The sequence below is a fragment of the Schistocerca gregaria genome, chromosome 1 (assembly GCF_023897955.1).
Source record: "Schistocerca gregaria isolate iqSchGreg1 chromosome 1, iqSchGreg1.2, whole genome shotgun sequence".
In the NCBI taxonomy this organism is placed as follows: domain Eukaryota; kingdom Metazoa; phylum Arthropoda; class Insecta; order Orthoptera; family Acrididae; genus Schistocerca; species Schistocerca gregaria.
Window position 1 is genome coordinate 305632324 of NC_064920.1, and position 15179 is coordinate 305647502.

At 45.8% G+C, this 15179-nt stretch overlaps 1 protein-coding gene across 1 annotated transcript in view; it reads right to left on the minus strand.

Moving 5' to 3' along the window:
* The window catches only part of LOC126342759 (lysosomal acid glucosylceramidase-like), a 170938-nt gene that overhangs the window by 86796 nt on the left and 68963 nt on the right, over positions 1 to 15179 (minus strand). The window contains exon 5 of the mRNA XM_050001882.1: positions 6301 to 6461. Coding sequence (XP_049857839.1) covers positions 6301 to 6461 — 161 coding nt within the window. The remainder of the gene's footprint in view (positions 1 to 6300; positions 6462 to 15179) is intronic.

Consider the following 15179-nt stretch of genomic DNA (forward strand, 5'->3'; position numbering starts at 1 on the left):
CTGAGGTCATCAGTCGCCTAGATTTTAGAACTAATTAAACCTAACTAACCTAATGACATCACACACATCCATGCCCGAGGCAGGATTCGAACCTGCGACCGTAGCGGTCGCTCGGTTCCAGACTGTAGCGCCTAGAACCACACGGCCACTCAGGCCGGCTCAGCCATTCCCAGTACCAGCACAACAAAGCCGTTTTGGTTAATGTTACAAGGCCTGCCAACTACTGAATAGGCCGCTCCTCCTCTTCAGGAACCGCACGTTTGTCTGGTCTCTGAACAGATACCCCTCCGTTGTGATTGTACTTACGGTATTCTATCTGTATCGCTGATACACGCAAGCCACTCCACCAACAGCAAGGTCCATGGTTCATGGGATGACTGATCAGGATAAAAAAAAGCAGTTCTAGGAAACTTTTGATTGAAATCAGCAAACAACAATATGTCCATTGCATTAATGGAAACTCTCACGCTCGTTTTCCACTGAATTCTTGTTGTAGCTCAGAGACAAATGGAACATTGGCAGCAAGAGTATGACAGGAGTGCAAATGCATGTCTTCACCAGACGATGACCGATTTGTCAGCGATGTCCTCGCTCCGCCCAGGAAGAATGCAACCACTGCGAGAGGCGGTGCCCGAATGCTGCAGCGGCAACCGCCTTGACTCTCGCAGGCGTCCATTGCTTTCGCAGAAAAGCAGCGATTTGTCTACCATGAGGCGTGGAAGCAAAGAGCCTTTGCAGTCTAGCAGCAAAGTCTCGCACGCTTCGAAGACCTCATCCCTAGCATTCTGCAAAGATTTTACTTGGCGTGTTCATACAGCTGATTGCCTAAACCCGGCTCTTCTTCTCACTAATCGAATTATTTAACAGCAACTTTTGTAGTTGTTCAGTTACGTCCTCTTTTCTCACGCTATCTCACATTGGGCATGAAATTTCCTCTCTGAAAAAATTTCTTCGTTAATACGAATTACATTTTTTTCTGTGACTGAAAACTCTTTGTTTACTCTTGTCATGCATGTATCAGATGATGCTAACGAGCACCATTTATTCTGCAAGTCTCTACTTGCCCTGCAGCCCAATAATATGCATTGGGTCCATATGTCCCATCGCTTCCTGCCCAGACGCAACAAAGCGTGGGGCCCCTGTGGCAACATTCCTGGCCTCTGGCTGCTAGCAGTGCCTGGGTTCTTTTTGGCACCTCACATGGCCAAAAATAAGTTTTCGTAGCACGATTTTCAAATTTTTGCATCCCAGACGGCTGAAACTGTTCACTTCCTGGCACGGTTTCCCTTCTGAAAAACGATCAGTTTGCCATTCTAGAGTACGTGCAAAACGTTGTCACTATTTTCCTTTACACTCTTTATGAGTGTACCTGGAAGAATAATGTGTAGCCCATTACAAATGGCATTTTTGAAAGAAATGCAATTTTTATTAGCAAACATATTGTAATTATTAAATTCACGACGAATCTGAACTTTAGGACATATAACTGACTGACTCCCTTATTAAACATATTCTGAGTTTACACCGCACACTCTTTTAAAGCTTTCACTCCCAGTGCGTAATGGAGTGCAAGCATTAAAGTTGGTACTTTCCACGACAAATGATATAATCTGTAACTGCATTATTTTATTTGCGTGAAATTTCATAAATCAAGAATAAAAGATCCAACTCACATTCTATGAAACGTCAATTGGAGTTAACTTTTCTGAAGCAGGATTAAATTTGAATTCCTTTCATCTTGCACTATTACAACCTTGGACACGAAAAAATATACCTTTCTCTTATTTTCATTCCGTTTTCTTCCAGTCAAATATTTGCAATAGATTGTAGTCACAGTGGATATTATAGGTATGGGATATGACATGATATAACTACATATAGTGCAAATACGCTGTCGGAAAACTTAAAAAGATGACATCGATTTTGATCCGATGACAGCGTATGCCACCCGGGAGATAGGTGTGCCGACAATGATTTCAACGTCGTGATTACGTAGGCTTTCCCGGCGTAATAAGTCTTGAAAGTCTCTTCGGATTTGCTGCCGGACCCTAAAATCAACTTGACTCAATATTTCGGCGATCCAACTGGTCGCCATCTTCAGGAAAATGCTGCTTTTGCTGATGAGTCCCGCTGAGAACTGACGCCAGGTTCCAAATCGACGTCCTATATATGCCACCGTTCAGTACACGGCGCATGCGCCACCCATCGCGGTTTCTTCCTTCCTAGACAAGGAGGTGGTGCCGCCCTTAGTGAAACACTGCTGGCAACGATATATCGCAATCAAGGCCGCACCAAAGAACGTTCAGTTTTGACGCGAGATAATAAAGGATTCCACGTCTTGCTAAGAGGAAACCCATTGTCTCTGTTGATTAAATTATCACTCAACCTAATTTCAATCGCCTTTTTTATAGACACTGTTCCAAAAACCTGAAATGTTAGCAACAACCACAGTTTCATCAAATTTCATACTGTGTCCCTCATTTAGGCAGTTTTCTGTTACTGCCGATTTTTCCGGCTGTTGTAGCCTCGTATGACGGTGATGTTCCACACACCTGTCATGCACTGTGCGAATCGAACGGCCAATGTAAGCTTTCTCACATTGACACGAAGTTTCGTACACACGTGGAACCCTGTAGTATCCCGCATCAAAACTGAACGTTCTTCGGTGCGGCCTTGATTGCGGTATATCGTTGCCAGCAGTGTTTCACTAAGGGCGGCACCACCTCCTTGTCTAGGAAGGTAGAAACCGTGATGGGCGGCTCATGCGCCGTGTACTGAACGGTGGCCTATATAGGACGTCGATTTGCAACCTGGCGTCAGTTCTCAGCAGGACTCATCAGCAGAAGCAACATTTTCCTGAAGATGGCACCAGCTGGATCGCCGAAATATCGAGTCAAGTTGATTTTAGGATCCGTCAGCAAACCCGAAGAGACTTTCAAAAATGATTTCAACGTCGTGCACCAACAGATAGCGTACTGGCATAGCTGCCACAGAGCCATCTGTGTCTACCCTATCAGGGAATGATCACAGCCGGAAGGCCCAGTGTGGTGCGAACTTGTGAAGCAAGCAAGAAACTGTGCCATGAAGATGAGCTCGTGCTTCCTACAGCCAGCTGAGCGAGTCAAATTGTGGCCTTCGAGAGGGGGGGCTGTCCTTTCGGAGAACTGGCATACAAGTTGTCAGTGCTGCGTCAGTTGTACACCGATGCTGGTATCAGTGGTCTCGTGAACATCCTCACGTCCGCAAACGTGGTTATGGACGTCCGTGCAACACAGACGCCTGTCACGATCGTCGTATTGTAAGGGCAGCAGTGGCAGATTGTATAGCTATCACAGCACAGATAAGACATTTAAGGCCAGACATGTCAACACGAACCGGTTATTAGCACTGGGACTACGACCGCACGCACCTCTGGCCCGTCTGTCACTCATGCCATAGCACGGACGAGGACGGCTCGATTGGTGTTGTCAGAAGGAAGATAGAATGGCGCGCCGTAGTCTTCAGGGATGAAAGCAGATTCGGTCGTTTGTCCGTGCGACGTAGGTCTGGCGTGCGCTGTCCCGTAGAGTGCATTCGTCCGAGACACACTGGCACCGACGCAGGCCTCGTGATCTGGGTTGCGACATGCTACAACTCTTGTTCACCACGCTGTTCCTAGCTGGACGCTAACTAGCGGTCGGTTCGTGCAACATGAAGCTATGTTGTTCCAACACGAGAAGTCTTCCGAAGCAAGAGTGATTTCAGGTGTGCCGCACAGGAGTGTCGTAGGACCGTTGCTATTCACGATATACATAAATGACCTTGTGGATAACATCGGAAGTTCACTGAGGCTTTTTGTGGATGATGCTGTAGGATATCGAGAAGTTGTAACAATGGACAATTGTACTGAAATGCAGGAGGATCTGCAACGAATTGACGCATGGTGCAGGCAATGGCAATTGAATCTCAAGATAGACAAGTGTAATGTGCTGCGAATACATAGAAGGAAAGATCCTTTATCATTTAGCTACAATATAGCAGATCAGCAACTGGAAGCAGTTAATTCCATACATTATCTGGGAGTAGGCATTAGGAGTGATTTAAAATGGAATTATAATATAAAGTTAATCGTCGGTAAAGCAGAGCCAGACTGAGTTTCATTGGAAGAATCCTAAGGAAATGCAATCCGAAAACAAAGGAAGTAGGTTCCAGTACGTTTGTTCGTCCACTTTTTGAATATTGCTCACCAGTGTGGGATCCGTACCAGATAGGGTTGATAGAAGAGATAGAGAAGATCCAACGGAGAGCAGCGCCCTTCGTTACAGAATCATTTAGTAATCGCGAAAGCGTTACGGAGATGATAGATAAACTCCAGTGGAAGACTCTGCAGGAGAGACGCTCAGTAGCTCGGTACAGGCTTTTGTTGAAGTTTCGAGAACATACCTTCACCGAGGAGTCAAGCAGTATCTTGCTCCCTTCTACGTATATCTCGCGAAGAGACCGTGAGGATAAAATCAGAGAGATTAGAGCCCACACAGAGGCATACCGACATTCTTCCTTTCCACGAACAATATGAGACTGGAATAAAGGGAGAACCGATAGAGGTACTCAAAGTACCCTCCGCGACACACCGTCGGCTGGCTTGCGGAGTAAGGATGTAGATGCAGATGTAGAACTGGCATACAAGTTGGACGTGCTGCGTCAGTTGTGCAACGATGCTGCTATCAAGGGGTCTCGTGAACATCCTCACATCCGCAAACGTGGTTATGGACGTCCATGCAACACAGACGCCTACCGCCATCGTCGTATTGTAAGGGCAGCAGTGGCAGATTGTATAGCTATCACAGCAGAGATAAGACGGCTTGTAAGCCCAGACATGTCAACACGAACTGTTGCGAACCGGTTATTAGCACTGGGACTACGGGCGCACTCACCTCTGGCCCGTCTTTCACTCACGTCATAGCACGGACGAGGACGCTTCGACTGGTGTAGTCAGAGGGAAGATAGAATGGCGCGCCGTAGTCTACAGGGATGAAAGTAGATTCTGCCTGCAAACAAAGGATGGTCCTCTGTCCGGCGGGCGCTGTCCCGTAGAGCGCATTCCTCCGACACACACTGGCACCAACGTAGGCCGCGTGGTCTGGGGTGCGATAAGCTACAACTATTGTTTACCTTGCTGTTCATGGAAATACGCTAACTAGCGGTCGGTTCGTGCAACATGAAGGTGTGTTGCTCCAACACGATAATGCTCAACCGAGACTACTCGTGAAACTCAACGCGCCATGCAAGATGTGCAGCAGCTTCCCCGGCCAGCACGATCTCCGGACTTGTCTTCAATAGAGCACGTGTGGGATACGATGGGACAAGTAGTGACTCGTGCGACTCTTCAAAGAAAAATTCTTACAAAATCACGTGAACAGGGGTGAAATAACGTATCCCAGTACAGTATTCGTCATCTGTACGATCAGCTGGATGCCAGAATCAGCGCCGGTGTTGCCGCCTGTGGAAGGTTCAACACGTACTAAACATCGGTGTTCACGATGGGTCGGCACCTGGTACACCAGAACCGCCTGCTCTATCATCTCTAAATGTAATTTCATGTATTCCATATGCACTGTTCTTAGTCTCTTCTTCTTCTTCTTCTTCTTCTTCTTCTCCTCAGCGATACTTTTCTTTCGAAAACATTCATTTTTCTCTTTCATTCTTTGTAAGCGTCCAGCTTTCTGAACCGTACAATGCTATGAGGCAGATGATAGTGTTGTATATCTTCATCTTTGTGGTGATTGACAAAGCTTTACTTTTGAGGGGGTTGCTGAGTGAGTACAGACATCTTGACCCTGAGGCTATTCTTTCGTTTATATCCGTTGTTATGATATTTTTACTGTTGAAACGTGATGCAAGGTATTTAAACTGAAGAACTGTTCTGAATTTAGAATGTTGGTCAATTTCAAAGTAAGGATTTGGGTTTATGACTCGACCTATTTCTATGCACTGCTGAAACAATAGATCTTGAGCGAATTGGGAACCTCTGAAAGGGTGAACCAATTTTTTTCGACTGTGTAATATCTTTCAATAACAGACATTAAATATTGTAACGTCCCAAAACGTGTCAAGAAGATTTTCTTACATGAAAAGTAGATGTGGGAGATGAACATAAGCCCAGATCTCTATGCTGCACTTCTGAGATCAAATGCAAACTGTCACAGCGATTTGGCACCATCCATTAAATGCAGACGTAGCTGAATACCCCATTAAAAGTTTCCAACGTTTGCAGCGTATTTATAAATGTTAGAGAAAAGGTATGAACTGCGGGTCACCAACCTGAGCAGGTAGTCGGCCCACAGCTGCCAGTATTCTCTGATCAGCTTGCCCTCGCCGTTGAACTTGCCGTTGGTCTTCATCCAGGTGGGCGCGCTCCAGGCGGCCGACACCAGCAGCAGCTCCTCCCCTCTGAGGTCCTGCGCGTGCTGCAGGTATGGAATCTGTCGACAGAAAGCACCACACACTGTCAGGGTACGCAGCTGGTGGAGCAAAGGCGCAAAGTGCTTTGATACTGAGCTTCAGATGTGTAGTTCAGGTAAGGTCACTGTGATTCCTATAGTTACCGGATATACATTGCTCAGCCAGAACATTATCACAACCTACTAATAACAGGTATTTCCACGGTATTGGTGATAAGTTGAGAAAACCGTCCCGAAACACATGTGCTACAAAATGCCACTGTTTCCTGCGCATGTTCCCCGGCATCATTATGGAATATGATCACCATGCATACGTACACAGGCTGCGCAACGGGTTTGTATACTCTGGATCAGGTGGTCGAGCAGCTGCTGGGATATAACTTCCCATTCTTGCACCAGTGCCTGTCGGAGCTCCTGAAGTGTGGTAGGGGTATGAAGACTTCAGTCTGGAACCCCGAGACCGATACAGTCGCAGGTTCGAATACTGTCTTGGGTTGGTATGTGTGTGATGTCCTTAGGTTAGTTAGGTTTAAGTAGTTCTAAGTTCTCGTGGACTGATGACCTCAGATGTTAAGTCCCATAGTGGTCAGAGCCATTTCTGGTATCGAGACGCGCAGCGATACGTCGACCGAGAGCATCCCAGACGTGCTCGACGGGGTTTAGGTCTGGAGAACAGGCAAGCCACTCCATTCGCCTGATATCTTCTGTTTCAGGGTACCCCTTCGCGATGGCAACTCGGTGGGGCCATGCGTTATCATCAGTCAGGAGGAAGGTGGGACCAACTGCACCCCTGAAAAGGCGGACATACTGGTGCAAAATGACGTCCTAATACATCTGACCTGTTACAGTTCCTCTGTCCAAGTTGTGCATGGGTGTATGTGCACCAATCATAAACCCACCACACACCATCAAACCACGACCTCCATACAGGTCCTTATCAAGGACATTAAGGAATTGATAACTGATTCCTGGTTCACGCCAGATGAAAACCCGGCGGGAATCACTGTTCAGACTATGCCAGAACTCGTCCGTGAACATAACCTGGGACCACTGTTCAAATGACCATGTACTGTGTTCTTGATACCAGGATTTACGGGCTCTCCTGTGGCCAGCGGTCAGTGGAATGAACCTTGTAGGTCTCCGGGCGAATAAGCCATGTCTGTTCAATCGTCTGTAGACTGTGTGTCTGGAGACAACTGTCCCAGTGGCTGCGGTAAGGTCCCGAGCAAGGCTACCTGCAGTACTCCGTGACCGTCTGCGGAAAATGACGGTGAGATATCGGTCTTCTTGCGGTGTTGTACACTGTGGACGTCCCGTACTGTAGCACCTGGACACGTTTCCTGTCTTCTGGAATCATTGCCATAATCTTGAGATCACACTTGGTGGCACATGGAGGGACCGTGCTACGACCTGCTGTGTTTGACCAGCCTCCAGTCGCCCTATTATTCTACTCCTCATGTTGTTGTTGTTGATGTCTTCAGTCCTGACACTTGTTTTATGCAGCTCTCCATGCTACTCTATCCTGTGCAAGCTTCTTCATCTCCCAGTACCTACTGCAACCTACATCCTTCTGAATCTGCTTAGTGTACTCATCTCTCGGTCTCCCTCTACGATTTTTACCCTCCACGCTTCCCTCCAATGCAAAAATTTGTGATCCCTTGATGCCTCAAAACATGTCCTACCAATCGATCCCTTCTTCTAGTCAAGTTGTGCCACAAACTTCTCTTCTCCCCAATCCTATTCAATACCTCCTCATTACTTACGAGATCTATCCACCTTATCTTCAGTATTCTTCTGTAGCACCACATTTCGAAAGCTTCTATTCTCTTCTTGTCCAAACTAGTTATCGTCCATGTTTCACTTCCATACACGGCTACACTCCAAACAAATGCTTTCAGAAACGACTTCCTGATACATAAATCTATATTCGATGTTAACAAATTTCTCTTCTTCAGAAACGCTTTCCTTGCCATTGCCAGTCTACATTTTATATCCTCTCTACTTCGACCATCATCAGTTATTTTACTTCCTAAATAGCAAAACTCCTTTACTACTTTAAGTGTCTCATTTCCTAATCTAATTACCTCAGCATCACCCGATTTAATTTGACTACATTCCATTATCCTCGTTTTGCTTTTGTTGATGTTCATCTTATATCCTCCTTTCAAGACACTGTCCATTCCGTTCAACTGCTCTTCCAAGTCCTTTGCCGTCTCTGACAGAATAACAATGTCATCGGCGAACCTCAAAGTTTTTACTTCTTCTCCATGAATTTTAATACCTACTCCAAATTTTTCTTTTGTTTCCTTTACTGCTTGCTCAATATACAGATTGAATAACATCGGGGAGAGGCTACAACCCTGTCTCACTCCTTTCCCAACCACTGCTTCCCTTTCATGCTCCTCGACTCTTATGACTGCCATTTGGTTTCTGTACAAATTGTGAATAGCCTTTCGGTCCCTGTATTTTACCCCTGCCACCTTTAGAATTTGAAAGAGAGTATTCCAGTCAACATTGTCAAAAGCTTTCTCTAAGTCTACAAATGCTAGAAACGTATTTTGCCTTTTCTTAATCTTTCTTCTAAGATAAGTCGTAAGGTCAGTATTGCCTCACTTGTTCCAACATTTCTACGGAATCCAAACTGATCCTCCCCGAGGTCCGCATCTACCAGTTTTTCCATTCGTCTGTAAAGAATTCGTGTTAGTATTTTGCAGCTGTGACTTATTAAACTGATAGTTCGGTAATTTTAACATCTGTCAGCACCTGTTTTCTTTGGGATTGTAATTATTATATTCTTCTTTAAGTCTGAGGGTATTTCGCCTGTCTCATACATCTTGCTCACCAGCTGGTAGAGTTTAGTTAGGCCTGGCTCTCCCAAGGCCGTCAGAAGTTCTAATGGAATGTTGTCTACTCCGGGGGCCTTGTTACGACTCAGGTCTTTCAGTGCTCTGTCAAACTCTTCACGCAGTATCGTATCTCCCATTTCGTCTTCATCTAAATCCTCTTCCATTTCCATAGTATTGTCCTCAAGTACATCGCCCTTGTATAAACCTTCTATATACTCCTTCCACATTTCTGCCTTCCCTTTTTTGCTTAGAACTGGGTTGCCATCTGAGGTCTTGATATTCATACACGTGGTTCTCTTCTCTCCAAAGGTCTCTTTAATTTTCCTGTAGGCAGTATCTATCTTACCCCTAGTGGGATAAGCTTCTACATCCTTACATTTGTATTCTAGCCATCCCTGCTTAGCCATTTTGCACTTCCTGTCAATCTCATTTTTGAGACGTCTGTATTCCTTTTTGCCTGCTTCATTTACTGCATTTTTATATTTTCTCCTTTCATCAATTAAATTCAATATTTCTTCTGCTACCCAAGGATTTCTAGCAGCCCTCGTCTTTTTACCTCCTTTATCCTCTGCTGCCTTCACTACTTCATCCCTCAGAGCTACCCATTCTTCTTCTACTGTATTTCTTGCCCCTATTCCTGTCAATTGTTCCCTTATGCTCTCCCTGAAACTCTGAACAACCTCTGGTTCTTTCAGTTTATCCAGGTCCCATCTCCTTAATTTCCCACATTTTTGCAGTTTCTTCAGTTTTAATCTACAGGTCATAACCAATAGATTGTGGTCAGAGTCCACATCTGCCCCTGGAAATGTCTTACAACTTAAAACCTGGTTCCTAAATCTCTGTCTTACCATTATATAATCTATCTGATACCTTTTAGTATCTCCAGGGTTCTTCCATGTATACAACCTTCTTTCATGATTCTTAAACCAAGTGTTAGCTATGATTAAGTTGTGCTCTGTGCAAAATTCTACTAGGCGGCTTCCTCTTTCATTTCTTAGCCCCAATCCATATTCACCTACTATGTTTCCTTCTCTCCCTTTTCCTACAGTCGAATTCCAGTCACCCATTACTATTAAATTTTCCTCTCCCTTCACTATCTGAATAATTTCTTTTATTTCATCGTACATTTCTTCAATTTCTTCGTCATCTGCGGAGCTAGTTGGCATATAAACTTGTACTACTGTAGTAGGTGTGGGCTTCGTATCTATCTTGGCCACAATAATGCGTTCACTATGCTGTTCGTAGTAACTTACCCGCATTCCTATTTTCCTATTCATTATTAAACCTACTCCTGCATTACCCCTATTGGATTTTGTGTTTGTAACCCTGTAGTCACCTGACCAGAAGTCTTGTTCGTCCTGCCACCGAACTTCACTAATTCCCACTATATCTTACTTTAACCTATCCATTTCCCTTTTTTAAATTTTCTAACCTACCTGCCCGATTAAGGGATCTGACATTCCACGCTCCGACCCGTAGAACACCAGTTTTCTTTCTCCTGATAACGACATCCTCTTGAGTAGTCCCCGCCCGGAGATCCGAATGGGGGACTATTTTACCTCCGGAATATTTTACCCAAGAGGACGCCATCATCATTTAATCATACAGTAAAGCTGCATGTCCTCGGGAAAAATTACGGCTGTAGTTTCCCCTTGCTTTCAGCCGTTCGCAGTACCAGCACAGGAAGGTTGTTTTGGTTAATGTTACAAGGCCAGATCAGTCAATCATCCAGACTGTTGCCCTGCAACTACTGAAAAGGCTGCTGCCCCTCTTCAGGAACCATACGTTTGTCTGGCCTCTCAACAGATACCCCTCCGTTGTGGTTGCACCTGCGGTACGGCCATCTGTATCGCTGAGACACGCAAGCATCCCCACCAACGGCAAGGTCCATGGTTCATTGGGGGGGGGGGGGGGGGGGGAGGGGGGGCTACTCCTCATAACGTCATCAATATTTGTTCTTTGAGCCATTTTCAACACACAATCACCATTGCCACGTCTGCACACTTACTCGCTGCACCGTACTCTGTCATGCATCAACACACCTCTCGGATGTGGACTGCTGCCAGCGCCACCGTGCGACGACAGCAGGTCAAATGCACCGCATGGTCATACCCCGAGGTGATTTAAACCCCCAAACCGCCCACAAGAGCGTTGTTCCACCATGTATCAGCATTATCCTTAATTTATAAGCCTGAGTGTAGCTGGACGGATTTGGTATCACGTGCATAATCCCCGTAAATTCCGGGAAGGAGTGATACGCTCTGACGCCACGTGCAATCACATCCCAGATATGTTAGATCGTGATCAGGTCTGGCGAGTTGGGGGCCAGAACATTAGTTGTAATTCGCCGCTGTGTTCCCCGAACCCACCATCACACTCCTGAAAAATTCCACTCCCGTCTGAAATCACGATCGTCATGAAGCAGTATACGTGGTTTGCTATCAATGATCGATATTTCTTTGCCGTCATGGTACCTTGCACGAGCTCCATGGACGCTTGGATGCCCACGTGAATGTTCCCCAGAGCACTGGGACCACTGCTAGTTTGTCTCCGCCCCACAGTAGAGGTGTCAAGGAGCTGTTCCTCTGGAAGACGAGGGATCTGCGCTCGCCCATCGGCGGGGTTCATCAGACCATGCAACACACTTCCACTGCGCCAACGTCCAGTGTCCGTGACCACGTCCCCATTTCGGTCGTACTTGCTGGCGTCCGGTGTTAACATTGGCACGTGTGTGAGTCGTTGGCGGCGGAGGGCCTTTGTCAGGAGTGTTCGGAACACTTTGTATTCAGACACACTTGTACTCTGCCCAGCATTAAAGTCTGATGTTAGTTCCGCCACAGTTTGCCGCTTGTCCCGTTTTACCAGACTGCGCAGCCTACAACATCCGACATCTGTAATGAGGGTTGGCCACCCAACCCCACAACGTCTGGATGTGGTTTCACCTTGGTTTCACCACGTGTTGAAGGCTCTCACCACTCACTCCTCGAACAGTCAAGTCCTGCAGTTTCAGAAATGCACATGCCGAGCCTCCAGGCGATCACAATCTGTCCTCGGTCAAATTCAGATGGATCGGGCGCCTTCCCCTGTCTACACGCGTATAACACACTGACTGGTACTACGAGCACTGTGTATGTGGCTGACTAGCATTCATTCCTCGCCAGATGACGCTGCTATCGCCTGGACGGGTTTATATCAATGGTAGGTCGGTGGTTATAAAGTTCTGGCTGATCAGTGTATCAGTCATAGAAGCGCCATTCTTTCGATATACTAGTTAATAAATCACAGAGAAATTAAGAGTCATTCCTGGTTAGAAATTGAATTTTCTGAGTTTCCGATGATCCTAGAACAGAGATTTTCCAGTCTTTTTGAGGCTGTTACCCCAAGTGGAATCAGATATTAGCCTTTAAGCTCCCCTTCCCTCTCCGTCAGCAGCATTAGCTTCTAACTAAACTTTAGAAAGAAAAACAGTTTTCAAAATGGTGAAATCTAAATGATATTTAGTTGTTGTAGGCGTTTTATTAAATCACACACTAATGAGACAGTGACGATGGTAGACCCTGTTTATTTTTTTAATGGAATGATTAAGCATTTTTCAGTACTCCTTGAGTGCTACCAACAATTTCTTCTCAGAAAAGACACATAATTATATACTCTGAGGGTAGACATTCGTTACAAAACAATTCCTCTGCACCACTCATCTCCCTAATGGCACTTGCTTCACCAACACCCTGGATCTCTCATTTAAAACCAGTCAAATTAAAATTTGTGCACTATACTCCTGTTTGAAAATCACTTGATTACTGGACTTCTTACTTCTGAACAGGTGGAAAATCGAAGACTTCAGGATGCTATTGATTGTGAGTTACCGCTCCCTCTATTAATAACGACAATAAAACAGTACTACACCTAGTCCCTACTGCAGTGTGGTAGAAATTGTATGATTATTGCTGTGCTGTGCTACCAATTAATTCATTTTCTGTGAAAAGAGGCAAGCCAGTTGCCTCACCTCTTTTCATTTATTTTTAATTAGTAATGCGACAGGAGGGAGTTGAGTTAGTTTAGATGGAGTGATAAGTTTACAGTGATTATGTACGGTGATTTGAGATCCTCTTTTTAATATTCTTTAACTTAACATGATGCTGGCTATGTCAGTTGCCTTTCTGGGTGAGCTTTGGGAGCGAAGAGAACTGAGAGATATGAGACACATGACGTGTTGAGAGCAGAAGCAACGAGCCGCTTTGCGGGACTGTGGGCAGGAGACCGGCAGGCGTAGCTGCTCTCGGGTTGTCTTGAGAAAATTCACCTCAACTACCATCGTGTGAATGCTGTTTTGTTACTTATCCACTGTCCGCCCCCGATAGCTGAGTGGTGCCGGCACGGTAGCTCAGCGTGTTCGGTTAGAGGGTTAGCTACCCTCTGTAATAAAAAAAAAAGAAAACCTGAGTGAACGGACTAACGAACAACCTGAACGGGTGTCATGAGACGTCCGCCCGAACACATAAAAAAAGAACAAAATAGAACAAAATGAGATCAACAAAGAATTAAAAAGAAAATGGTCAGCATGTCAATCCTAAGGGCCCAAGTTCGATTCCCGGCTAGGTCTGAGATTTTCTCCCCTCACAGACTGGATGTTGTGTTGTCCTAATCATCATCATTTCATCCCCATCGACTCGCAAGTCGCCGAAGTGGCGTCAAAACGAAAGACTTGCACCCGGCGAACGGTCTAGCCGACGGGAGGCCCTAGTCATACGACATTTACATTTTTTACGTATCCACTTGGTCAAGCTAAAGCATTCGTTCCTGACAATGGAAAGCTGCCAGCATGAGGTAGGCGCTCGGACCATATCAAGAAAAATGATTTTAGCAGATAAACATCTCCTGGATGTTAAAAAAAAAAAACGGCAAAACAGTTGTGACATACTGCAGATTCAGAAGATGTCGCAGCGTTGGTGGGTAACATCGAGCACAGTTTCTTAGCTTTTCCCAGGACGTGGAATGCGAGGCTAGCTGTTGGTTGAGCGTGGAGTATCATTGCCACAGATACTACTACAAAGCCGCGCCAACGCAAGGTTGGCTGCCCGTCGTCTGCCGAGCACAGCGCATTCTAGCGGGCTGTGCAGCTCGACGGAACTGAAGTGTGTCTCGTTTACTTCTTAGCTAGATTTCAACCTAGGCAGACGCACTGTCATAATCGGCCCTCAGCCAGTGCTGCCTGCATTGATTCTCTGAGGAGGGCCCGTCAAGCTTAGTCCCTGAGAATATGTTGTATTAACTGTAGCCGTAGCTGCAGTCCTACAAACTACTGGAGATAAGTAATTTTCATTGTACTACGTGTTTCTTGAATAATAATCCTCTCTAACAGTGAGCTGTACCGCATATTATTGCAACCTGGACTCCTTCAGCTCCTATCAACTCGGCCTCCTACTTATTTGCATTTAGTAACGAGCTGAACACACCCACTCGTTTTGTGCCTCTAAACAGTGAGACACAATAGAGTGGACACTGATTCGTGAGATAGACATGATGTCCAGAGGATATATCACGTTCTTTAGAAAAGAGGCAAAGAAATTGAGAGCTTTGGTTTTTCGACATTTTGCCTGTGCGTGATCGGACATCTTGTTAAAGAAACAGTTATACAATTGGCGGACTCATGTAAGCTTAGAGAGGACTGTTGGCCGAGATTTTCCAGGCGGGAAGAAGGGACCAGTCAGTTCCTTACTGACTTGGAAAGGAAGACTCCCTCCCTGGGCTCGGTGATGAACACATTGCAGGCTGCAGGCTGCGCTCTCAACTGGAGGAGCCGCCTGGCATATAGTGTCCGACTCCTCAGAGAGCAATCTTGGTGTCGAACATCGTGGCAGCGAGACACGGTGTGACCATTCCGTCTGTAGTA